At 47.2% G+C, this 27,543-nt stretch overlaps 1 protein-coding gene across 14 annotated transcripts in view; it reads left to right on the forward strand.

Moving 5' to 3' along the window:
* The first annotated feature begins 4,245 nt into the window (after nt 1–4,245).
* The window catches only part of LOC119436607 (nose resistant to fluoxetine protein 6-like), a 211,581-nt gene continuing 188,283 nt past the window's right edge, over nt 4,246–27,543 (forward strand). For 8 of the 14 annotated variants that reach the window (XM_049659072.1, XM_049659084.1, XM_049659082.1 and 5 more), the window contains exon 1: nt 4,246–5,015. In XM_049659072.1, coding sequence (XP_049515029.1) covers nt 4,295–5,015 — 721 coding nt within the window. In that variant the 5' untranslated portion in view covers nt 4,246–4,294. The remainder of the gene's footprint in view (nt 5,016–27,543) is intronic. The other 6 variants (XR_007464436.1, XM_049659050.1, XM_049659039.1 and 3 more) reach the window with 1 other exon arrangement.

A 27,543-nucleotide genomic window follows, 5' to 3' on the forward strand; every position in this document is an offset into this window, starting at 1 on the left:
CTATTAAAGAAATATTATCTTCGCCTAGGCACCAACCTGTGACTCAGCGCCACCGCGCCCGTGTGAGGAGAATTACGGAACGCCAACGAGGAATTTACCGAAGTTCGCAGATGACACGCGAAGTTGCGTAAAAGGATCACTTTTGATGACGGTACGTGGGTCACAGAATGAACATACCGCTTGAAATAATGCGATAATGAGCGCCAACACGCCGACCAATGTACGCAGACGAGATGGATCTGGACGAAAACGGCAGCGGCGGCCGCGGCGGTAGCAAAACAAATGTGAACAACTTTGACAGGCGCGGAAAAAATTTTCCGGCCGCTTTGGCCTTTCCGCCCGCTTGCCGCTTCCCAAGTGTGAACGTAGGCTTAGTCTGCGCGAGACACGTCTCTTGTTTGCGATTGCGCTCCTACGGAAGGCTGGTAGTGGCTGTTTTGTTGTGGAATCCCAAACCAGCAATAGGTACTCCCGGTGCGCATGCGCAGAAGGCGCCCATGAAAAAGGTCCATTCCACCGACTCGCAACAGAATGCACGAAACAGACAGCCGACAAGCATGAATTACTGCTGTGCGCAGTACAGCGTAAGTAATTACGGCGTTGACAGGCGCTGACAGTTCTCGTCGGAGTTCGCGTGTCCTGAGAAATTGATTATGTGCACTATGTACTGAACAAGACCGGAGTTCATTCCTGCATAACTAGTACACCAATCAGTCGAGATTCTGTGAGGTACAAGGCCGCTTCCTGTTTGCACCGGCGTAAGTAAAGCAGAAATGAGTTGCACGCACTACTTAAAATGCGTGCACATGCCATATCTATGCTGTGTGGTGAAATATTCTGTACAATTCTGAATCTGTTGACGTAAAGGCAAATGACGGCTGCACGCTCGCACACAGCGGAAGACACAGCGGCCTGCACTTGCCGCAGGAAATGCAACCCTCTCGTATGAGGGAGCAGGGCGATGAAAGCTTCGAAAAAAAAAAAAAAAAGCCTTCCGCGTTTTTGCGCGTATTTAAGTTTTCTAGCGCAAAGACACATCGAACAAGCTATTGCTATGGGAGTAGGTATAGCCTGGCCACACGCGCATTTTCACGCGTATAGCCATCCTTGACTTGTGAAACGCACTTCGCCCCGACGAGGACGACGCCATCTACGCTTAACGAAGAGTAACAATTAATGATGGCTTCTCCAATCAGGCGGGTTGTCGCAATGATGCGTTTTCGAAGACTGGTCCATTCAGTGGCGCGATGAGAGACCGTTGCTCCAAACGCCCACGGTACCTGTCGTACTTACTGTATTTTACTGAGCTTACCTTACTTTTTACTTAATTTCTTCACAAGCACACGCACACGCGAGGAGGGGGGGGGGGGGGGGGGGCGGTCCCATGTCTTTGATATACATGTATAGAGTCTGCTTAAACTACCGATATTTATTACCGATCACGTGACGTAGAGGAAAGCAGAAGCTTGCCCCCCCCCCCCCCCCGCCCCCCGGTCGGGCCGGTGAACCCCCCCCCCCCCCCCCGAAAAAAATTGCTGGCTACGCCCCTGCTGTACTGGGGGACTCCGGGTTAATTTTGACCACCTGGGATTCTTTAGCGTGCACCCAATTCACGGTACACGGCATTTCTGCATTTCACCCCCACCGAAATATTCGATCCCGCGCCCTGGGGCTTAGTAGTGCAACATCTTTTATCATTTCTTACACAAGCTTTGTACTTGTTGTATCTTCTATGCTATCTTTTATCGACTTTTATACAGTTTTGTTCGTCGTCGTCACATAAAAAGATTACGGCAGAACCTTTCTCAGGATGACTGTCACCCGCCGTGGTTACTTAGTGGCTATGGTGTTGGGCTGCTAAGCACGAGGTCGCAGGATCAAATCCCGGCTACGACGGCCGCAATTCAATGGGGGCGATATGCGAAAACACCCGTGCACTTATATTTAGGCGCACGTTAAAGAACCCCAGGTGGTCCAAATTATTCCGGACTCCCCAATTACGGCGTGCCTCATAATCAGATCGTGGTTTGGGCACCTAAAACCCCATAATTTAATTTTAATTTTAGGATGACTGTCGATGGTAATGCGATTAGCATTCAGCAATGTAGCGATACATCATATTGCTGAAGTCACGTTTATTTAAAAGCGGTAGTGGTCATTCTGAGACTTCCGTTGCTTCGGCTATATGCGACATACAGCACTGTTTCCGGTATCGGCACACTTTGCTATGGCACTCGCTTGCCAAGTCCGCCTATGAGCACGACGGCATGACGATGACTGTATGACGATGACGTAGTGACGACAATGGAATGACGAAGAAGGAATGATGTCGATGAAAGGAAGAAGGCCATATGACGACGGCATAACGACCGTGGGAGGAAGTTACTGAAGCGATGACACTAGTAGAACAGCTTGACGGCATGATAAGAGTCGGATGGCGAAGCTATAGAATGAAGTCGATGGAAGGACCGATGGAAGGGCAATAATGGCATCATGACGACCAATATGGCAATGAATTCATAACTCCGACTGGGATGAGGACGACTGTATGATAACTATGGCATGACGACTACTGTATCACCGATACTGTATGACGAGATGGCGTAACGACGGCATGACAAGTGTTGCATGACGAAGCTCCATCACCACAGCAGCCAGATGCTCTACCCGTTAAGGACCCCAAGTTGGCTTGAGCCTGGGAAAATAGGTTACATACATACATACATACATACATACATACATACATACATACATACATACATACATACATACATACATACATACATACATACATACATACATACATACATACATACATACATACATACATACATACATACATACATACATACATAGACCAACTCAAAACGCCTGAAGTAGGCACACGATGCTAATTGCATTAATAAGTTTTTGATTACAGTGCATGTCTCTTTTTTAATGAGAACTATAAAGCCCCATACCGGGAACATAGGCTGCTATGAAATATGCTTGGCATGAATTTCTCTGTTTTGTTCAATGTGCTTTGTTTATTTCGGAAATCAGATCTGCAACGTACATACTAAAGAAGAACAGAAATACAAAACCGCTGGTCTCTAGACGTTATAAGGGTTTCTATAATGTGATAAAAACCTTAAGATGTATTCATTGCCTGTCCTTAGTGACGGCCCGGCCATCTCTATTGGTCCTCCAAGCTCTTTCCCAAGTGTGGAGTAGCAGACTAGAGACTTGAGGCACCGCACTCAGACTGACCTCACTCTCTCTCTCTCACCCTGCCAGATGATCAAGCTTCAGAAGCATAATTTGTTTCTTTCCTGTAGCCATCTAGAATGTAGCTTTCTATTAACTGAAGAGAACGTTCCACAGTTTGACAGAACATTAGCCAGATATCCGTGTTTCCTCTAAGGAACTCGAGCGAAACACATAATTTTAAGGACACTGCTTCGGTAAGGTTTAGCGTGAACTCCGTTATGCCTCGTCATGATGTTACTTTCGCACTAAGGGACTTCCCCGCGCTCAGTAGATGCTTCCTCGAGTGACGAACGTCGCAGCGCCCTGATCTGACAGACAGAGAAACGAAATTCTAATTGGTCGTCTTTTCAACAAAAAAAAAGAAACGCTCCACATGCAGAAAACTGGCATTTGCATATTTGTTACTCCCGAAACGCAATGCATGGGTTAACGTTTATCTTAAACGAAAGGAGTAGTACTTAATTGTATCTTTAGTTGACTGAGGCGGAGACTGACAACCAGCCCGGTGCATCCGGAGTAATATAATGCACAAAAGAAAACTTTCCCAACTCCACATTGTTCATAACAATATTCCTTCCTAACCTAACTTTGTCACGCTTATTCCTACAAGGCAAACCACCATGAACCAAATATCTTTCGATGCAAGTTATCGGCGCATCGAAAGATGCGGAAATTAGGCACGCGCGCCGATGCTCAGCGCTCTCTATATACGCCTCACGTTCGCGCGGCGCATCTTTCACGGCTTCCGTCGCCGCGGGACGTCCCAAGCAGAGTTCACTGCGCGGACGTAGGAAGGCTCGCTCGAGCGGCCGGTCGCCTTTTAGTGGCTCACGTTCAGCGTAGCCCCCAGTGACGCCCCGCGGGGTCGCCGATCGCCGCGGAAAGCGAGAGTGGCCAACTCGGATAAAGGTGAACGCGTCGACCTTCGCCTGGCGGGCGTCTCCGGAGGCGGCGGCGGCGGCAGCCACTTCCCTTTCCTGCGCGACCTGAGCGGCCGACCAGAGTGCGGCTGCCACACCGCTGCTGCCACAGAAGCTCTCACGGCATGGCTCGCCTGCGCAACGCCATGCCGCTCCTCCGGCTGCTGCTGCTGCTGGTCCTGCTCCTGCGGCCGATCGCCCAGGCAGAGGCAGCGGCGCAGAAGGACTCCGGAGCCGAGCCTGCTACTCGAGGCTCCGGAGCAGAAGATCCCTTCCTGAAGGCCGCTCCAGGACTGCAGCCTGCTGAAGACCCGGAAGGACAGTCTCTGCATTCCGAACTCACCACATCGCTTTACCGTCAGGACCATGTCAGCGCCGATTCATCGGCGTTGACGACGTTCCAAGCTCCCGAGGACGCCGCCGCTGACACTCCGCCAAACCGGGATCCCACCGCATCATCACCCGAGTCCCGAGGCCCAAGCCAGAGCCTCGATGCGGAGTCTGAAGGCCCGGCTCTCCACAGCGCCGCTGAGTCTCTGGTCCAAACTTCTGTCGAGATGATGGCCTCGAGCAGCGTGAGCCCGCACGACGCGAGCCAAGACGAGACCGATGGGGAACATCTCGAAGGGGTACTGGGAGAGCCGGCGACTACAACCACGGAAGCTCCTCCCGCGGGCGGCTTTGACCTGGAGACGAACCTGCGCGCCGTAATCGAGCGCATCTTCAAGGAGGCGCTGCCGCTCGTGTACCGCTTCTCCACCGGCGCCGGCTCTTCTCCCGATTGCATGGGCGCACTCCTCAAGTGGGTGCTGGCCATCCGCAGGCTCGAACCGTGGGCTCTCAGGAGTGAGTGCAGCGCTTTTCTGTTTATTCAATGCCCATAGTTGAAGTTTGCTGGTCCGTAGAATTTTCAGCTTGCCACGATTGTTCGTGAGTATAGAGCTCGTCTGGCGAGAAAGTCACGCGCCAAAAGGGAGAAAAACGTATTTGAAGTTCATAGTTGCTTTAGATTAAGGTACCTGAACTGAACAGCTGTGTTGCCTAAGCCGTTTGCAGAGAAAGTGTTACGAGAAAACTCCGAAACAAATATCATTTCCGCTTCCTGGTTGTCGCGGACGTTGACGCTTAGAAGGAAAATGCCGTTGAGGGCTTAAGCAACTGTCACTTTCGTACGGTGAGTTTCTTTGAGGTTTGAGATTTTTTCGGCCCTCTCGCATTTGCACACTATAAGATGCTGTAACTTTACAGTGCGCAATGACTCACCGAACAGAGAGTTTTTATTCCTGAAGTACTGCAACGCATCTGGCAATAACGAAGTATTGAGCATCCTTGACGAATACGTTGGGAAATGCAAATATTAGGCGCGATTTGTTGCCAACACAAGACAAAAATGCACACGTGACAATGCTAATGCAGTACGGCCCTGCACGTGTTGATAAGACTACGCTATTGCTGCTTTGCTAACATTGCCATAATGCGTTATATGGTATTATATGGCATGAAATATGTTCGTCGCCCTGTCTCAGAGCGCTAACGTCGACGTGAATATTTTTTGTGTGCCTGGTGCATCCTGTATGATTAAAGCACGCGAAATCGCTTTCCCTTTCCAGTGTATGTGTACGTAGAAGCCACGACGCCGGCAATATACTATCAACAGTTAGACACCATTTAAAAAAGGGACTTCTCTGTAGAGTGTAAATAATAAGGCCGCACTCTGAATTAAAATCCTGCGCCATGTCCTCTGATTTCTGGTGCGTTTAGCCTCAAAATACAATCATAAAACATGAGAAATGTTGATGACCTTACGTTCCAACAGCATACTGATTTATTTCGCCGTAAAAGTTTCTCGCGCAGGTGTTCTTGATTTTCTTATGTTTATGTGGGCTCCAAAGAAGCGCTACCAGTTAACAGTTATCACTTTGTGGTCTATTGCTACGTGCGGAAGCCTGGAAAAAGAAATGCAAATAAGCAACCGTGATTCAATATCAGAAGTAGTAGCCATTCTTTAACTAGAGTAGCCCTCGTGCAGCAAATTTGAATTTTATTTTTACCTAGAGCAGTGAAAGACTGCATTTCAACAAAAATTAGTAAAAATGTAGTAACGATTCTTGTTGCTACCTTTTTGCTAATTTATGTTTGCGAGCTTTGTTAAAACGTATTTTTGACGCGTACTTTGGCGAGTTCACTTCAAGGATGGTTGCGATAGTGACGAAGCAAACTTTATTAAAGGTCATAAGGACCCACTCCCGTGTGCCGCGCAAATATTTTCTGTATATGAATGTCTGTGTGGATTTATGGCAGCGTAGAATGTTCGTCATGAGGAACATATGCTGTGTCTGCAGGAAAACATAGCGAGCGGCTCCGAAAATTTCAATTGCCAACTTGCATGCTGTCAATGAAAAGTCGCATGCACGATCCACATCCTTTCGAACTTTTTGGTTTTAATTAAAAGACACTTAAAGACATCCGTAAGTAAACAGACAGAAATCAGTTCAAACCGAACAAAAAGCATTTTTTTTTCGTACAAGTCTGGGCATCTTGCATTGGTTTCTGTTTTTTTTTAAACTTCAATGAGTGTAATAAATTGTTTCCATTACTAACATTACGCAACCATACGCAAAGAGGCAATGCAACTGCTCTTGTCCATTTATTCGAAGCTGTGCAAGGTGCCTGGGCAATTATGAAGTGAGAAGGATATCTAAACTTTCTTGTATCTAACAAGGATTAAGCGGCAAACAATCTTCTGTGTACCGCATCATGTTTGCCTCCCGTAATACGAACAGCCTGTTAAACATTACACACCACATGTCACTACAATATCTTGCTATACGAACACTTAAACAAGTGAAAGTCCATTAACAGCGATTTTAAAGCGGCAGAGCTGTCCATTTTGTCAAATTTCTTATTGTCATCAATTTTAGTATCGTATTTATCTGCTAAACAATAGCACGAAAGATCTCTTTTTATTATTATTGAAGGGGCATTACCACTTTATCTTCGTGTATACGTTAATGCCCCTTAACATTTGCCGAACGCTCTTTTCGGGTAGTTGCTCTTGACCTCACAAATGGGGTCGATCACTTATAGCTTTCTTTTGTTTATTTTTTTCTTTTTTGCTAGCCAGTAGTAGCTTCTTCGTTTACAAACGCTATCGTGCCAAGTACACCAATCATAAAATATTGACTGGTAAAGATCCACTCATTTTTGCTAAAATGAGCCCCGCTAAGGCAGTGGAAACTTGCATATAGCATAAACTCTATGGACAATTAGTGCCCGATAACTGAGCTTCAAGCTCCTAAATCCATCTCGTTAACACCGCATTTTTCCATGCGATATATGCCACAATATAGTTAGAGAAGTATACCATTGATTTACTTTAATTTACACGGATGTAAATGATGAATGCCTCCCAATACTATGGACACCACTCATTTTGTCGAAGTGAAAAGCAGCAAATAAGATAAGAAACCTCACATCATATTTTATTAGGGCCGACTTGGTCGTCAGTGCAGTTCCAGTACTCAACCATGGACACACATTATGGGCAAGTGAACGTTCACAACTGCATTATAGAGTACATCATTACTTCGTTTTTTGAGGCGTTTAGCACTTAAGTGTGTTTGCTGTAGTGTGTGAGCACGTCAAGACGATGAGGTTCCATAGAAGGAATGAATAAATTTAAACAGAGGCAGCAACAGTGCAAGGAAAGCAAAATTATTATGATCCCAACAATTGCTTACACTGTTTTAAAGTAGGTTTACCGGAATTTACCTTCTGACAAACCCCAGAAAAGAAGGAAGTGTTCTATAATAAAAAAAAATAAAAAAATAAGCAGCTGGGCCTAAATCTATTGCACGTCAGCGGTCCGGACTTTGGGACGTCATGTAGTGTGTCATGTGCGAACGTTTAATGGTGTCCTGACACAATCTAGTATTTCCATTCCAAACATACTGCATTCCTTTTCATTTTTGCCCCCATCGTACGTGTCACTTGTTTAGGGTTACATAGCATGAGATATGGTACATACAATTTTCCAGCGACTGGCGTTCTCTAGAGAATAAGCCATAGCCCTTTCTTTCCTGAATACACGCCACACTTATGCTCTCTCGACTGCTTTTGCCATTCTCTCGACTAGACCTCGACGCTTGGCTCCACTTCACTGCATCTAACTCATGCTGTCCATGCTATTTCCTTGTTTTCGTCATGGAAGCGTGAATGACGAATGCGTGGTTTTGCCCGTCGGCACGACTACAGGCTATGGTATAAGTGACGCCGTCACAAGGTTAGGTGGATCTTAACGTTATGTCCGCCTAAAGTAAACCACGATTCGGGGAAAGATAAAAAACAAAACTAAAAACTTCTACTAGGTGATTTTACCTAAGAATATACGTTACCTCACTGCTGAAGAACTAGCTACGAAATGTGCTGCGAGCTCTGTGGTCTGTGGTCTGCAAGCAAGGAAAGAAATGACAAGCGGGGCTAGGTGTAGATTCATATCCAACTTCCTAAAGCTACACAAATGTACGACTCGGAGGAAAATGCACAGAAGACATGCAAAATGCACAAGGATGGCATACGAAAGATACACAGAAAGACCCACAAACGTATAGGACGCGAATGACACAGAGGAGGACAGACGAGAGTATTGCTCGTCCAGCGCTTCCGTCTCCTATGTTTTTGACGAGCTTTTACGCGCGAGCCCCTATCACGCCATTTACGCACGCAGAGCCGTATATGGACATGCGAAATTCCGTCGTACACGTATCGTTTATTTTGCCTTGCTCGTGTTTCACTTTGCGTTGGCAGTTTACGACGCTTTCGTTCAATTTTACTCGGAAACGTCTGAGTACACAAGTGTCCCTTTGTCTGCGTTCTCCTTCCTGGCCCGCTTACCCCGACTCTCTCAGATTTTTTTTTCCCCTCTTGTCGTCTTTGTCAAAATACTTGAGTTGAGCCGTCATGTGGGCCTCAGAGAACACCCGACTGCCTGCTAGATCAGACAACTCTCGGCAAGGCCCTGCACAAGGTCAATCGGCGCTGGCGCGCGCCGCGCTCGTTCCGAAGAGGTCACGCAAGGTTGGGCACTCGTGTTTTGCTCTCGCACGGGGCTCGAGGGGGCTCCAATGAGCTTCGCACACCCCCTGCTCGGCGCTTGCGCACTTTGTGACTTGCGCAGCGACAAATGAAGCGTTGGTGCTTAAGCATATAATTTGATCTTGCCTAACAGGCGATCTCCGCAGTCACGGTAGACATTTCAGTCTCTTTTTTTAATTAATATTAACGTGGCATAATCAAGCCGTTTTGTTTCAGTGAATGTGTGTTTAGGAGATGCTCACATTTTGGAACATGTCGGCCCCTTCGTTGTCCTTAGTCTTCCACAAAGGGCATGTATTTTGCCTGCGGTGCAATGGTAAAATAACGGAGTATTTAGGTTTTATTTTGCGACTGATCTCACCGAAATGCCATTTTGCCAAGAAACGCTAATCCGGGCGCTGGATACCCCCATCCAACTTACACGCTGTTACAACCCACGCACATAATACTAAGGCGATACCAAGAGGCCAGACGATTGTTGCTAAAATTATACACAACATCTAAACGCAGACAGGGAACACTTATACGACAAGCACAAACCTACACCCTATACTCACGCCTGCTAGACTCCACCATGTCTAGGGCTCAGCAGATTCACCACCTGCAAAGTGTAAACACTACGAACAACACCCCAACACAGAACACATACTCTGGCACTTCTATCCCACCCCACCGCTCCTGCCCTCAAAAGCCCAGCTCTCGCTGCCCTCCAACGCCGGGTGGTTGACTCAAGCCTCAAAGTGCCAACAAAGATTCGTTGCTGCGTTCATCGCATCATCATTGGCGAATGCAGCAAGCGAGACCCTGGACTGAGGGTCGCTTATTAATTTTCCGAAAACTGCAATAAAGCTTTTTCTCTCTCTCTCTCTCTCTCTCCTACAGCTCCGGCTTATGTCCTTCATATCACACAATTAACCGTTATACCACAGCTTTTGTTGAAAATCTTGTATTCTGGTCGCATCCGGAGGCGTAAAACTTAATGAAGTGATCTACAAATAACAATGGTCGAATTCACAACGCTTTTCATTCGCAAGGGCTCTTTGATATTGGCCGGCCGTCTTCTCTAATGATATTTGCAGCATCAGGATTGGCTGGCATTCGCTATTGCGAACAATTATAGCGTAAGAGCTTTTTCGTGAATACGGGTTCACGTCTACAAATAACCACAAGTCTGGCTCCTAGGAAACAAGGCACGTCGTGTGGACTTGTCCACAAATCGTCAAGTACGGTTCTAAGGGCGAACTTGCAAAGCTTTTCATTCGTAAGTGTTGTTTTGCCATTGGCTGGCCACTTTTCTTACCAATAAGTACGGCATCAGGATTGGCTGGAATTTTCTCTTTCGAACAATTCTAACGTTAGAGCTTTTGGGAGTGCGGGCCCTAGTGTCTCAGTAGCCCTTAAAATTTCTCTTATTTTTTGGGCTTCCAGTTATAGCACATCGTTTCGACAGCTGGGCCCGAATTCACAAAAAAAAAAGTTATTATGCCAGAACGGTTCGTAAGAGCTGATGTCAGCCAATCGTGACGTCGAACTTTGCATTAGCCAAGGTGGCCTGCCAACGGCAAAACGCATTTACGAACGAAAAGCATCGTGAACTCGGCCCTGGGCCAACCGCCACTACTTTTAGCAATCGGAATGGTAACGAGACGACCACCGAATGGGAGTTTTGTGAAGCCCTGAGTCGGTATATACGTTTTTGTGAATAAGGGCCCAGGGGTTATATTTTTTTAATACGGGTCCAAGGCTTGTATTCACAGAACTGGTCGTTTCGTTGTCGTGCCAACCGCTAAAAGGAGTGACGGTTGCCTAAACGCTGGGCAATGAAGAAACGCTCTTACGTAAGAGAAGTTGTGTGAACATTGGCGTAAGGGCCTAATTCACAGCTAGAGCTGTTCGTAAGAGCTGCTCGTAAGAATATGTGCCACACTACGTGATTACCGACGTGTCATAAGCAAAGGCGGCCGGCCAATGGCATACAGTGCTTACAAAACTTTGTGAATTTGGTCCTTGTTCACTTTATTTATTGTAGCGCGCGTGTGCGTGTGGGCGAGTGTGCGAGTGTGTGTGTGTGTGTGTGTGTGTGTGTGTGTGTGTGTGTGTGTGTGTGTGTGTGTGTGTGTGTGTGTGTGTGTGTGTGTGTGTGTGTGTGTGTGTGTGTGTGTGTGTGTGTGTGTGTGTGTGTGTGTGTGTGTGTGTGTGTGTGTGTGTGTGTGTGTGTGTGTGTGTGTGTGTGTGTGTGTGTGTGTGTGTGTGTGTGTGTGTGTGTGTGTGTGTGCGTGCGTGCGTGCGTGTGTGTGTGTGTGTGTGTGTTTTATAGGAGAATTCTGCATATTCTCAGTGTCACAAACAAAATGAAAATGGAACACCAAACGTACAACCAACACATCAGTAAAGTTTGAGCATACGCTTCGGCTCTACCGCTATAGACATTTTCAACGAGAACGCCCTTGGCGTCGCCTTAATGTCCTGCTGTAGCAATTGCGCGTGAACCGTTGCGCAAACGCTTTGCAGACGCTGCCACGCGTATCTTTGTACTCGCGCATCACAGTCCATAGAGGAGGTTCTCGCTCTGCCCGATGAAAACGTCTATACTCCATGCTACCATCTCGATCAAGTGCCATCTGCGTGCTAAGCCGAGTGAAGTTGGAAGATGGTGGAGACAATAACAGTAGAAGCGTAGTGGTTGCTAGATCATTCTAGTAATTACAACAATTTTCTTCCGCTGTCTGTAATAGCTAGAATGTGGTAACAATTCGGGAAAATGTGATGCAATTTCTAGTCAATTAGGTCTTATATTTCGCTTAGCTGTGCATCTACGCCCGTATTCACAAAGAAAGTACTTACGCCAGAGCTATTCGCAAGCGCATATGCTAGCCAATCGCGATGTTACTATATGTCACATATACGATAATTTTCTTTTCGCTAACTGACAGTTCTCCTGTGCAGTCCGAATACTCAGGTTACCTCATATATTACTTTCTTCAATCTTGTTTGTTTGTTTGTTTGTTTGTTTGTTTGTTTGTTTGTTTGTTTGTTTGTTTGTTTGTTTGTTTGTTTGTTTGTTTGTTTGTTTGTTTGTTTAATGCACAACATGGTTATTGTATTGAAACTACGCGCCGAACAGCGCAAGAGAGAGAGATAAAAGGAAGGCAGGGATGTTAACCAGTCAAGATTCCGGTTGGCTACCCTACGCTGGGGGAAGGGAGAAGGGGAAGAGAGATAAGAGAGAGAGGGGGTAGAGAAACGTTCACTGACAGCACTATAGAGTCAAAGGCGCTCGCACGAGCCAGATGTTCTCAGAAAGTACAAAAGTGATTTCACTGCCTCCTGAGCCGATGAGCGGTGGGAACAGTGTTGTATTGTCTGTTCACTCAGAAGACGATCATCTATTTTTGTGAATAGCACAAGGACATACATTGTCCTTGTGCTTCAAATTGAAGACAGCGGCACAATAGGTGAAGAGCGCAAATATTTCTCGTTGCGTCCGCAAAACTACTGTTTACATGACATTTTGCGTCGCATTGCCCTTCAAGACTACATACTGTACGGCACTAACAACCAGGACTGCACAGCTCGGGATGTCAATGTTCAAGCCTGTGGAGTGCGCCGTTTCCTCCTCGTACGCATGCAGTATGATGCGAAGCAGGCGCAAATGCACGTCTCCATGGCGAATCACACGTCGCAAACATAAATCAAACTACAGACGCCCTAGGAAAAAGTCGGCAGAATTACTGCATAGGATTAGCCTCTGCGGAGCAGCGTCTCGTTCCTGTAACCGCCATTCTTTCTGATAGCGCAAACCGTACAGAAAACAAGGCGCTTTCCGCGAGACAGCGCTACGACGTAACCGATGACAGAGGAAGCAGCAGGCGAGCAGATATCTCGCCCCGCTGCGTCTCGCTTCAGTTCGAGGACAGCCAGAGTATACAACACAAGTGAGCCCGTTCGTAGGCGTCGTCTAGTCGTCCCGAGGCACACTCAAGCCCATCAGTGCTTGCTTCCGGACAAACAAGCGTGCCTTTTGTTCCTATGCCGCTTTATTTCTACCTCCGTAGTAACTGCAAGACCAGAGAACATCGCGATGACAGCCCGCCACTTTGTGAAACCGTATAACGCAAACTGCTAGAACTCGCGTGAAGTGCAGAGTTACACGCAGCGCTGAAGGAATATAAACTAGCCTAGATGAAAACCATTCTCTCCTTATGTCCCCTGCTGTAACACTCGTGTGACGATCGTCCTTGTATATACAGCTCAACTATAGACCCCTATCCCGTATTTCTCCAGGTATTTTTGTGTTTCATACATATTATTAGCATTTTATTTTGCTTTTTATTTCTTTTCTGGAGGTTCTACCTATTCACCAGAAATCTTCCATATCTATGTCTTTGTTTTATACCTTCGTGTATGCATCATTTAATGCTTTCATGCCAAATTAGAATAACGGTGGGTTTTGTCACTATATTTTAATTAAGTCTATCGCTTAATTAAGACAATCCCGTGCGGCGCAAGCAATACTCTGGCCTTGATCTACCACATCCACTGGCCACTACTATGACCTGCGCCAGCATATATAGAGCAAGGAACTGCCGACAACGACATTACTTTTGGCAACTTATGAGTTACAATAACTGATAACGTTTACTCTCCGAATGCGGTTCGCAGCTCCTCGTAAGTAACCGTTGTTGTGTAATAGCAAGTACTTTGTACATGGAATCATAACCCTGAATCAGGGTCTATAGTAACAAAGTTGAATTGTCGCAGGGAGTAATCATTTGTATGTATATGTTTGCCGATCAATCATGATGGCGAATGGGAAGCCAGGGTTGGCAGAAACGGTCTGTCGTGAACTGTTTTGTCTGTATATGATAGCATGAATGAAAACCTGCGAGATGAGACTTTGAGCTCTTCCTTCATATTTTGCCGCTGTCGCCGTTGTTTTACAGCAATTACTGCACGGGTATGCACTGCGTGGTTTAAGATAATTTGATGTTGGCGGGGAAAAACGGAGACCATCCATCATGTGACCCCTTCTTAAGATAAAAAAGAAGAAAAAACGCAACAGAAAAATTATGTCCGTAAGAAAATGCGGTAGGTCGATTCTCTAGAGTTGCGTTATCTATCTCACCGTACTGCTATTGGCCGAAACTTGCTCACTTTCTTTCCTGTCACTGTAACCTTTTTGGAAGCAGCTTTCTGTGTCCTATTTTAATCATGTCACCGTTTTTTTTATTTATGTATTTATTATTAGCTGTGTTTTCTTCACACAGCTATTTTCTTCACACAGCTGGGCACAAGAGACCGCAAGTACTGTACATACAAAAGGTGTAAAAATACAGTGAGATGGCTTCTGAAGTTCGCAAGGAACAAATGTTCTTGGCCAGGTGCAAATGTGGGGCCAAATTTACAAAGATGTTCATTCGCCAGTGCTGTTTGCCAATGACCGACTGCCTCCACTAATGATCTGTTAACATCACATTTGGCTCACATGTGCTCTTAAGAATAATTATAGCGTAAGGCCTTTCTTTCTTTTAATCTTTTTTATGAGTACGGGTTGGAGATCCCTGGTGAGTGGCCCATTTCAAACCCAGCGCTCGCGAGCCCGGTAAAAATTAGCGCATTCGATCGTTTCTCTCATACGTATTAGAATAACAATATCCTTTGCACATCGCATAAAACGAATTCATGAAGCTATGTCGCCGTAAGCATGTCTGGGCAAAACACGCAGCGTCGACCGTTTCGGAGCTCCGTCGTCTGGCGAAAATGCCCCGTAGCTCCACCAATGTTGTGACGGGGCATCAAGTAGACGAAAAGCAAGGCGCGATTTTTGTACCGACTATTTACAGAGGTAGCCAATATGGCTGGACACACGCAACGTCTCAGTGATTGTAGTTTTCTTCATTAATCCGAGGAGGCAGCTCGTAACAATATGTACGATTCCAAAAGAAGTTCAACCACAAGTACAACGTTTTACCGAAATGACAAGTACAAAAATCAGATTTAGTAACTAGTATTAATAAACAGCAACGAGGCAGATGTCATCAGTTAAGGTAAGACAGGGATACATAGGTCCCTTCGGCAAAAAAATGGGTAACCGAAAAACATGAGTGTTTGTCGCTCAACGGCGGAGCGCAAGATCGCCCGTTCACAGAGGACGAGGTGCAGGTCGTGCTCTTCCGAATGCCCGAGTGGTCAGCGCTGGGACCATGGATGGTCTCACGCCGGCGTTATAGTCAAGGGTCTCCTCAAAGCGCAGCCAAAATTCATTCTTTTCATCTTCAATTCGTTCCAGCACTTAGGTCACTTTCCTTGTTGCTGGCGCAAGGGTCGTTGGTTTAGCAAAAAAAGTATCTGTAGCTGTTTTCATCCTCAGAACTGCTTCTCGCACTAATACATTTTTTTTCTTCGAAATGACTTGTGATAAGCAAGGATGGGGTGGGCAGGATTGTGTAGCGATGCGGTCGCTGCACAAGTTCCACTTTTGTAGTATTGCTATTTCGCCAGGCTGATGACGCAGCAGAGATAGAGAGAGAAGTCATAAGGGAAAGGCAGAGAGGTTAACCAGGCTGAGTCCGGTAAGCTACCCTGCACTGGGGAAGAGAGTAAGGAAATTTAAAGAGGAGAAGAGAGAAGGGAAGTAAAGGCACAATTGATAACCAATAATCAAAACACTTTAGTGCATATAAGACTATCATTTACTTGAAGGCCGCAGTCATGAAAGAATAATCAATTTTTCAACGAAAGTCAGTGTTATTTATTTTTATCAGAACGTCAAATTACTGAAAAATTACAGTCAGTTACACTAGTCCTCGTTTTTGTGTATGGAATAATGCGCTGCTTAGATTGAGAAAAAAGAAAGATAAAAAATATCACCTTCCACACTAGCAGCACCGCCGATATTGCACTGCCCGAGCAGTCAAAATTCGCGATCTGCTTGCCCCTTCCACAGTTACTCACTCCTTTTCGAGCTTTTCGGGCCAGTCATCGGGTAGTGCTTCCTTCCCGCATGACGATGTTTTCACTCGCGGCATGGATGAACGGACAAATTTGTTTTTCTCCCGCATAAGAAAATCAAGTCAGCGCGTGCGCCAGAAATGAGTTTGCCACTCCGTTGATCTGCATATCCTCAGTGTGTTTTATTATTATTATTATTATTATTATTATTTGCAACGCTCTTACCCGTGTTTGAAGCCCGATATCCGCGTTCACAAAAAGCTCGAGGGCCGACACGGTGTCGCGTTAAACTTTAGACTGTGATTGTAACGCGTTGGTGTCACCCGGTCTACGTGAAAAGGAGCTGAAGCTCAACCCCGTAGCATGATACTGACAGTGCTAACAAAAAAAAAAAAAAAAAATTGACTCCGAGATCGACTTGAAGTACTGAGAAAGAGAGATTCCTGCGCCTCGTCGCCTTTCTGTCAGGCTCTTTGCCAACCCGCGCACTGTCCTGTGTCACCATCCGCTTTGACTCGGCTTCACCCAGCGGCGCGCTTCAACGATGCCAGTTGTCCGTCTTCGCAGGGGGACCCAGCAGTGCAGCGCGCGCTCTCCTCCTCGAGCGTGCACGAGGCCCCCACCCACCAGTTCAGCTCGCGGGCGCGTGCATGCGATGCCGCGGCGGCGTCCACGGCCGCGTCGTAATACGCAACAACGGCGGCTCGCGTAACGGTGCGTGTATCGGCGCGTATACACAGAGACGGCCGAGCGGAGGGCGAGAGGGGTCCTCGTTTTACCGGGTTACGGTTCCGCGGCCGCCGCTCGTCATGCCGTTATGCAAGGGCCGCGAAGGAAGCGGGCCCGTTCCGAGGCGGCCGCTATAGGTCAAGGCTAGCCGCGCGCGCCGTCGGCTCCAGCGGTCGGCGGCTGATCCACTTTCTCCCTTGCATCACCGCGCAACCCCGATTCCGGGAGCCCGCTGGCGGCTACTCGGCTGCCGTGCAAAGTCCGCACTGGGCCTATGCTCAAGGGTCGTTTTTCCTTTCCGCGACGACCGCCTGTTCCGTCTTCCGTTACCGAGTCTCTGTTCGTTCTCCGACCGGCGCCATTTCGGCACCGACGCCACGTCGTTGTGAGGACGTCGCCCGCGACCTGCTGACCGGAGACAGCACGGCGACTTACCTATTCGTCACTGTGCACACGTTCGTCATAAGTGACGCCGCTCGTCCGGGTGTGCACAACACCACCTAATTGTCGCAAGGCCTGTACACTCTCTTTATGAAGTCATGCCAATAGAGCCGAAATTTCCATTGCCAAGCCCGGCGTGACGAAAACAGTGACGTCAAAATCATCGCGGCCTATTCGGCAGCATTCCCATTAGAGTATGTGGCAGTCGGCCCTATTAGCACGACGTCATAAAGCGGAGTGTACAGGTCTTGTGCTATCTAGATCGCTTTGGTGTGCAGCAGCAGCGTGGTCGAATTAAAGAAGAACTTGTGAGATACGGTGACTTCTCACAAAAGGAAATAGCTTTGTAACGTCTTGCGAAACGTGGCGGCGTGTTTAAATTAAATTGCGGGGTTTTACGTGCCGAAACCACGACCTGATTATGAGGCACGCCGTAGTGGGGGACTCCGCAATAATTTGGACCACCTGGGGTTCTTTAGCGTGCACCTAAATTTAAGTACACGGGTGTTTTTCGCATTTCGCCCCCATCGAAATGCGGCCGCCATGGGATTCGATCCCGCGACCTCGCGCTTCGCAGCCCAACACCATAGCCGCTAAGTAACCACGGCGGGTTGTGGTGGCGTGTAAAACTATCGTAAATATTGACGGCGTTTCTAAACCATGCAGATAAAAACAAGTAACCGAACACTTGATTTGACTGTACCTATATATATATATATATATATATATATATATATATATATATATCGCTCAAGATTACACACTTCACACACAGCGTGCCTGCTGGAAATGCGGGCGACAAATTAATGTCGCTTGTGTCATTGCACTTTCGTCGTCTCCGGAGAACTTCAGCAAGATGCGCAATCCAGTTAGCAGACGAAATTCGCCCAGAAGATAGATAGATTTTATTGATAGGAAAGACAGGGAGGTCGACCTGTGCGAGTGCGCTCTAGTCTGCTACTCTGCACTGGGGAAAAGTCGTCCTGTAGGGAGTTAACAGATTTATACTGAATTTGACGACGGTGACTTAAAGGCATGCGCTTTTGTCGCACTCTATAACATACAACCCCTCTAGATACAAAATGTGTCAAGGAGTGAAATTTTTATGGCAAGATAAGTTAAGCTTGCGACAGAAGGAGGTAGGTGTGCGGCGCCAGAGGGTTTGTACATAAACATGTAGCTCCTCGGTCTTTTCTGTTCTGGCACGTTGCCGTGAGACGAAAAGCAAATGGGCTTGTTATACGGAAGCTTCATGCCGAGAGCCCCGCAAGCGTGTCTATACCGCACTTTTAACCAGATGTAAACGGGACAAGGCAGCAAGCCATCTGACTAGTTGACAGCACAGCCTCTTGGAAGCTTCTGAGAAGTACGGTATGAGCGCGCATGTTCCGCCCGTTGCTTAGTATCGATAGTGCATCTGATCATCGGATCAGCTCGTTACCAGTGCATGGATATCCGCTGCGAGAGAGCTACATTGCTCCATTTCTAAAAAGCAGATACATGGGCACTTAGGCATTGTTTGATTTGTTTCTGACAGCGGTAGGGGCCCATCCGAGAGCGTATTCTTCTCGCTACTAAGGTCACCGCCACTTTACGCTGTCTGCATTCGTAGAAGAACCACTGCGTGACACTGCGTCACACCTGATTTATGAGTTGTGAAAATCAGCGTCTGTCACACGAGACAGACAAGTCATATCTAAAGGGCGCCGCACTGCGACACGAACGTTGCAGACGGTCAGCCTAGCGGTCAGCCTCCGGTGGCTGCACGTATAGCAGTCATTTTAAAGCAACTATTATACGGGCGAGTATTCTTAGGGTAGGGCCACGCTAGCGGCAAAAACGCGCGGCAACGCGTCATGCCGCGCGCGGCAATATCGGCAAGAATCGGGGGTTCTGCGGCGTGCCACGCGAACTGGGTCTCGAACCCATTTCGCGTGGCACGTCGCAAAACCCCCGCTTCCTGCCTATTTTGCCGCGCGTTTTTGCCGCTAGCGTGGCCCTACCCTTACTCTTGATGGCAAGCACAGGGCCCTGCAAAATATCGCCATTACCTCGTATACGGATGCCAAATACAGTCCTGCACGACGGCGATATCCACAGTATACTTTCTCTTCTTAAGCTTTCCCTCCCCTTTACCTTTCCTCCAGCCAACCGGGCTCAGTCCTGGTTAACCTCCCTGTCTTTGATTTATCCTTTTCCTCTCTCCCTCTCTCTGTCCTGCAAGTATATGGTTTGTCAATGCAGTGGCTTAGACTTTTTTTTAAGAGAAGCTTTCTTTGCTTCTTCGCCGGGTTTGGCGTTCGTCGTCGTTTCCTCGTAGGATATGTCTGTGTACATATATATAGACCACTTGGGCCACTGGGTATGTGCCCGAACAGACAACTTCGGCACTGTTTATGTGCAGCTGGGCATGTGCCACTGGCTGCATGTGCCCATTCTTGGTCAGTCTCTCAGAATGGATGTGCTGCTTTGACTCATGGGTTATGAAGCCTTAAATGTACTTATACTTGTGCGATACGTCTCTGCATACCGCTCTCATCAACATTTGTACCTCGACATGCTACATGCATCGCCTTCGTCACCGTGACGCGATCAGCAAGCAGGAACGACGCGGTGCTCGTGTCATCCGCTACTGCTGTTACCTCGGAAAGTCAAACAAGCTTCGCGTCGTTTAGATTACAACATCGCGTTGCATCTGCGTAAGTTTTATTGCGGTGGCAATTATTCGGGGCGCGTTCTCGCCGTCACCATTGGTGCCGCGCCGCCGTTGGCGTTGTCATGCTGTCCCGCTATCAACGGCGCATGCGCCGGGCACGTGCGGAGTGCTGAAGGGTCTCCAGAGATGCGGAGTGCGCTTGGCTGCAATAACGATGAAGCGACGTGGACGCAACATCAACGTTCCGCTCAATTAGCTTGGTGGCTGAGTCAGGACAACATTCTACCTTCCACTGCTGGCATGGGCGCTGTCCGCCTGCTGAGCACGAGGTCGCGGGATCGAATCCCGGCCACGGTGACCGCATTTCGATGGGGACGAAATGCGAAAACAACCCGTGTACTTCAATTCAGGTGCACGTTAAAGAACCCCGGGTGGTCCAAATTTCCGGAGTCCCCCACTACGGCGTGCCTCATAATCAGATCGTGGTTTTGGCACGTAAAACCCCTTAATTTAATTTAATGGGCGTTGTCCGCACGAGTACTGTATAAACACGCTAGCGTTGCTACTAACCTGCTGCCTGTATATGCACTGGTCTAAGTGGAAAGGGCAGTAAATGCCAAGCTAACGTTATCTAACATTTCACTACCCAGTGAAATGTTAGAAACTGTTAGAATGAAAATTAACCGTCGGCTCACTAACGCCGACGGTTTCCCGTCGGTCTCGTCTCCTGCACCATCGAGGTGTGACGGTTCCATGCACCGACAATGGTGGCACTCCTCTTCAAGCCAGCGTTGTGAGTCGCCCGGTATAGATACCAGGGCTACGTACGTCCCTTCTGCCCAGCAGCAGCAGTTATCTTGCGTGCCGCATCGCGCCATGCCGCACCCCAGTAAAGTTAGAGAATGATCCGAGAAGTTCGTGCGCAATTCTAAACCTTGCTATCACTGTCAAGGGATAGACCTTGCTATCACTGAACCTTGCTATCACAAACCTTGCTATCACTGTCAATTTGGGAGTTCGCCCTTCGGGCGAAACTCCCAAATTTTGTAACTTAAATAAATATTTGTTTCTCGTTCATGCAAGCAAGGGGAGGCGCAGACTAAAGGTACAAAGCCTGACAAAGGTCTCAGCCTCATTCGTTATTTGTCGCTTCAGTGGCGAACTCGTGCGTAGTCTTGTGTGTTTGCATGTGAGCATGCGTTTTCTATAAAAAAATAACAGATTGTAGAGTAGATGCTGTCCGGCGTACCTGCTGCGGTTACCGCCTCGCTCTCCGACCCCGAGCGGTTAGCGGCGCTTCGCTGAGCGCAGCCGCCAACCGCATTCCGCCGCGCCAGTACGAGTGAACGCCACACACGTCAAACCAGCGCGCGTCTCAATACAACCGACGCTCTCTCCCCGGCCGAGACAAGCACTGCACCGCTCAAGGCCGGTAAAAAAAAGAATCGTATCTCGGCATGGAATACTGCGAAACTAAGCGTGCCACGGAGGATATATAGGACAGGCGCACTGGTCGAGCTGCTGTGAGCAATCGATCACGAAGAAAGAGAAAAAAAAAAGTCTTCGCTTTCACTGACGCAAGGGCGCAGGCGAAGCGTGCGGAAAGGAAGTGGCACAAGGCGCCGCTCCTTTATGCTAGCTGAGTTGTAAAGCGCCCGATGCTGGTGAGTACTGCTATCCTGCGAGTTTCCACTCGGCATATATTTGCATGCGCTTCTCGAAGTTCGTCATTTCATTTGTTGGTACTGTTGCCGCTGCCACTGTTGTCATCCTCACAAAAGCTCTCGCAAGAAAATTCGTGCAGCTTAGAAATCACCGCTTTCCTTCGTGGGCTGGAGTATATAGTTTATTTTCTCTAGTAAACAGAGAAAAGGGCACGACATGCGCAGTCTGACCTTCTCTGAGGTGGTGGCTCAGTGGCTATGGTGCTCTGCTGCCAAGCATGAATCCGATCGAGTGTGCGATTCCCGACGGCGGCAGGCGCAGTCTTATGTAGACAGTACGTGAAAAGGCGCGGGTATTTAGATTTTACGTGCACGTTAAAGAATTCCTGGTGCTCAGAATTTATCCGGAGCTCTCCGCTACGACGTCTCTCTGTATAGTATGTCTTAGTTTGGAAAATAAAAGCTCAGTCGACCAATCAAACAACCCCCCCCCCCCCCCCAAAAAAAAAAAAAGAGGATCGCACATTAGTGAGCTTCACCACTCACAGATAAATCAGAAACACAAACTAGAACGAGGGATGTGCGAACTTAACATTCGTGTATCTCTCGTATCGAAGTGTGTAAACAACGAACTCTTATGCCGGACGCCCTTCATTAACGCCAACTAATTGAAAAGTCCGGTGGCGTGCTATCCATCAGCCTTTGCACTTTGTACTCTTGAAGGCACTTTTTTCGTTACCACGTCTGTCTTACCTTCTTTCAAACTTCTTGTAGCAACGTCTTCCCGCAAAATTTGGTGGCACGGGCAGGGTCATTTCTTTTTACGTCTCCGGCTGTTTCTCTTCCTCGCCATATTATTATCTCCGTATCGGCGTCTTCTGGTAAACAATGCGAGTCATCGTGCAGGTGATGTGCAGTTCACCGCTCTTTCGGCGTCGACGTATATCGGAGGTTGTGTCTTCCTCGTGACAAACAACACTCAGCATGACATCTTTCATTCCCCGTTTTGTCCTATACGGCACCTGCTGCGACTTGCACGTCTAAAGCAAGGAGAAAGAAAATTGCCGAGGGCGCGCGTATACGCCAAAGGTAAATTAATCGTGGCGGCCTCCAATCCGTCACAACTAAGCCCGCGACAAATGTTGTGGCGCAGCCGGGGAAATTGGAGGAGCGCGTCCCAATAGTGGCGACTGCGCGGCTTTGACACCCTATACGTTTCCACCGCTCATCGCCTCGATGTTTCAGTGGCCTTATCAGATAAGCAGAAACGATGCCTTTTTTTTTTTTCAACTTGCACCAGCGTGACCTTGGTTCAAGGTGAAAGAACGCCGGGGGAGAGCTCGGCTACAAACGCCGCACCCCCGGAGCTGTCAACCAATGTGTACTCAGCGACGCTATAGCGAAACGCAAACGCAAGCGCGAAAAAAGCAAAAACCTATAAAAAAAAAAAGGGGGGGGGGGGGGAGTATCTCAGCTGGCTGCATTCGCTTACCCCGAATGTTTGTACACGCGTGTGCTGGCACTGCGCGCGCCGTTCGAGAAGTTCACTTTCTCTCCCGCAGGAGAAGCCAGGCGTGAGAAAAACATGATGAATCACAGTACCAAGTTGCTCCTTCGTTTTACGTCCTTTCGATGCTGCTGAGAGTGGGTATGCAGAGCCCAGCCTTCGTTCGGAGGCCTCGTCGACTGCCAGCCGGTATTTTTCGCATTCGACCGCTAGAGTGCTACATCAAGGGTTTGGAGTCAAAGCTCTGTATACAAGGGCGAGTCCTGGCCCGCGCATCTGATGGGTGGATCTCGAATCGAGCAAACATTTGAAAGGGGGAGCCGTATTACATCGAGCAACACTATCTGCCTTGAGAACGGAAAGCGACATGCTTTGGTGCACACACACGCGAGGTCAAGAGACCGGGCTTAACTCTCCAAGGACAGCAGAAAACTGAGCGCGACGAGTGAGATCCCACTTGCTTCCAGCACTAAGCGTGCGCTAAAATTCCATCGCCGTGCCGACTCATGCTACGAACTTGTACCGCTGCTCGGCACGACATCGCATGACTCGATTGCCTAGTTACTTGACAATCACATTTCATTCTGAGTCGTTGCAAAAATGTCCGTGTATCGAGAATTCGGCTGTATATACGTCGAATAATGCCAGGACGCCGATTCCTAAGCCTTTCGCACCCACCGCGATGACTCAGTGGCTGTATATGGCGCTCTGCTGCCGAGCATGAGGTCGCGGGTTCGATGCCCGGTCACGGGGCCGCATTCCGACGGGGGCGACATGCAAGCAGGCTCGCGTATATACCGGGCTCTAGGTGGACGCCCAGGCTATCGGAATTATTCCGAAGCTCCCACTTCCGGCGTCTCTCCCAGCCGCTGTGTTGCTTTGAAATGTTAAATCCCAGCAATATCGCTTTTTTTTACCTTCCGAAACTGAATTCCTCGCAGCCGCTATGAAATATCGCGTGCGCACCAGGGCCCTAATTCGCAAAAAGTTCTTAAGCTATAATTCTTCGGAAGAGCAGGTGTCAGCCAACCGTGATGTTGGACGTTACACTAGCGAGAGCAGCCAGCCAATGGCAAATGGCACTTACAAGCAAAAATGTTAATAAAGTCGGCCCCAGGTTATACAACCCTCAGGGCACTGATGTGCGCTACATTGACGTGTCATTGATCACTGTCACTGACCTCACAATTCTCGATATATATCTCCACGTAGTTGTGGGACGCATCCTATCATTTGAGAGGCGCGCTACACTCTTTCATTATGATTATTATTTTTTTAATGGAGATGTACTGCACTGCAGTCGATCCTCGCCAGTTTCGAGAATTCATTAAAAGTCATAAGAGGATTCAGCTTTATGGCGAAAGCATAGGTACACATTTCTAATGCTTTGTTTTCCTCCTTGCCACAAGCGGTGCATGCGTGTCAAAATTTAGAGCTCATCATCGCTAATTGACCGATTACAAAACTTGCTGTCGATCGCGTTTGCGTTCTGCGTGCGTGCTTCAAGCAACCGAGCGTTCCTGACTGATTCGAGACCGCGAATAAGCATGCCGAAGTTGCGACACGGCTACTCACAGGCGTAAAGAACTCTGCTTGCAATTTTGAGTCTCATTATAGATTGCGGAGACCATTAAGTTTCCTCGTTAGGGCCTCAGCACTCTCCAGGCGACACGAACAGTAATTCGAAACGACATTCTTTCATCTTTGTTAAGGATCAAAACTTTGATTCAGAAGTATTCTTGAACTCGTGCCTGTGTTTGTTTCTATACTGTGTTTCGCCTGCTGTTTCTTGTGAAGCATGGCTAATTTACAAAACTGTGAGCCCCAGTACGCTTTCTCTCAATCCCAGATTAAAATACGTGCACTTTCTGCAACATAAATACTTCGTGGCGTGCTGCGGCATAGTGTATGTGTTTTCTCTTACCTGTGAAGATATATCTGAAGTATTTTATGCGTTATCAAAAGACGAAGGCATGCTTCAGTGGATGTAGTAAATGGTAAATCGAGGTGCTGAAAACTTGGCGATATGCCTGGCATGTTACCCCGGATTAAAAAAACAAAACATATGTGATGCCATGTTCATCTAGAGTGGTTGGTTCAGACCAGTGTCCACGAGGAAGAGTAATAGCGCCTTTGTTGCGCGCAAAGCACTAGCAGCGCTGATGCAAGGTCCAAAACAATTTTACACGCAGCTTGAAGTAGCTGCCACGTAAATGTAAACATTTTAAGCTGATTTGAGGACTGCTCTTGCACCAAGCATGGTGTAAGACGTTGCGCACATTGCACACACTACAGAGTGGCGATCGCATATATTGCAGTTTGTGTCAAAAAGTAGTTCGTGTAAGCGACGCTTAAACGAGTACGGCATCGATTTGTATACGGTCACGCCTTCAAATGCCACTCGGCATGTGAAAATCACATTTTGGGTATGTGCTAACAAACATTTTAGTAAAAGGAACAGATTTAGTAGAAGAATGCCGACCCCCTCGTCAATACCCGGCGGGGCTCTGTTGAAAATCAAGGAACGAGGCGGTTTGAGCAAGATACTACATTCGACAGAAAGGAAGGTCGGACCCGGAGTTAAGTTTTGAAGTTATGCAGTGAATTTATATGGGTCGTACATTGCGGACCTCCGCGTGACCTCCTCTTCCGCCTCCTTGAAGCTGACTGGTTTATTATTATTATTATTATTATTATTATTATTATTATTATTATTATTATTATTATTATTATTATTATTATTATTATTATTATTATTATTATTATTATTATTATTCGGAATGAAAAGGTTCTGGAGTTCCTTTACACGTAATTATTAGTACTATTACGTGAAAAAGAGAAACCGTTACCATTTTTTGTGACTACCTGTTATTTTCATTTCAATAATTTCACGAAATATCCCTCTCTTTTTTTTTTCTTTCGCTCTTTCTTTCTTTATTTATATATATTTTTTTCTTCGTTTCTTTTTTCTTCTTTCTACATCGGCAACACGTGTCCACCGAGACTTCGTCGACTTAGCACAATTTGTCGAGAAAGTCGTTTTGTAACAACTATCGTGGTTGATAAGAAATGGCTCCGGCACATTCTTGTGACTATAGTGCATTTCATTCTCGTCCGAACTCAGCACGGAACACATTTTTGCTACGGTTACGTAAAGCATACTGCTGATGAATGCATTCTAGGCCTAGCCGTGACCAGCCGTATCTATAAATTGTAACATTTACTTACAGCTCAATTCACAATAGCCTCAAAGCAAATTTGACTAACGGCATTATTACTTATTCTCTGGCATTTAGTTCAGAAAACGATGTCACTTTCGGCATTCAGCTTACATGGCATAGCTGAAGGGAGCGTTTTGCAGAAACGCGCCACGGGTCACTCTGTGGTGCAAAGTGAGGAGGCCATGTAGAGGAACAAGACACCCGAAGCAAAGTAGTCGTCTGTTGACGCCCCGAAACAGCTGGTGCTATAAAAAAAGAAACCGTTGGGGGCGAACTGCAAGAACGCCCGCGTACCGCACGTTGGGTGCACGTCGAATAATAGCACTCTCTGGTCGAAAATAATCCGCAGTCCCCCACTACGGCGAGCATCATAATCAGCTCGTGGTTTTGGCAAGTGAAACCCAAAATTGAATTTAATATTTTAAAGTAAGAAAGAAAGAAAGAAAGAAAGGAAGAAAGAAAGAAAAAGGTTTCTGCCAAAACTGCATAACCTCCCCCCTCCCAAAAAAAATATGACCTTCACGACGCTTTACACAACCTAATTAAAATAGACGCTGTATTCATTGACTTCGCAAAAGCGTTTGATAAGGTGGCTCATAATCGTCTTATACTGAAACTGGATAACCTTAATATAAACAGGAATGTGATGAACTGGATCGTCAGTTTTCTAGCTAACCGACAGCAGTTTGTTTCTGCAAATGAACATTGCTCCACACTAATACCTGTGAAATCTGGCGCGCATCAGGGATCGGTGCTTGGACCAGCACTGTTCCCTATCTACATTAATGATTTAAGCAATAACCTTACTTCCACTGTTCGGTTATTTGCTGACGACTGTGTTATTTATAGAAAGATTAATAACTCTGATGACACTAATTTGCTGCAGTCGGACCTTGATGAAATCGCTAGGTGGTGTGAAAAATGGCAGATGGGTATAAACATCTCCAAAACAAAAGCAATGACATTTACCAAAACCAGTGTACCCCATACTTGCTCTTCCACTATTAATAACGCGGCCATTGAAAAAGTGTCCACAGTGAAATATTTAGGCGTTCACATTTCTTCAGACCTGACGTGGCACCAGCACATCGATCACGTAAGTAGCAAAGCG

This window comes from Dermacentor silvarum, chromosome 1, assembly GCF_013339745.2.
Source record: "Dermacentor silvarum isolate Dsil-2018 chromosome 1, BIME_Dsil_1.4, whole genome shotgun sequence".
Taxonomy (NCBI): Eukaryota; Metazoa; Arthropoda; class Arachnida; order Ixodida; family Ixodidae; genus Dermacentor; species Dermacentor silvarum.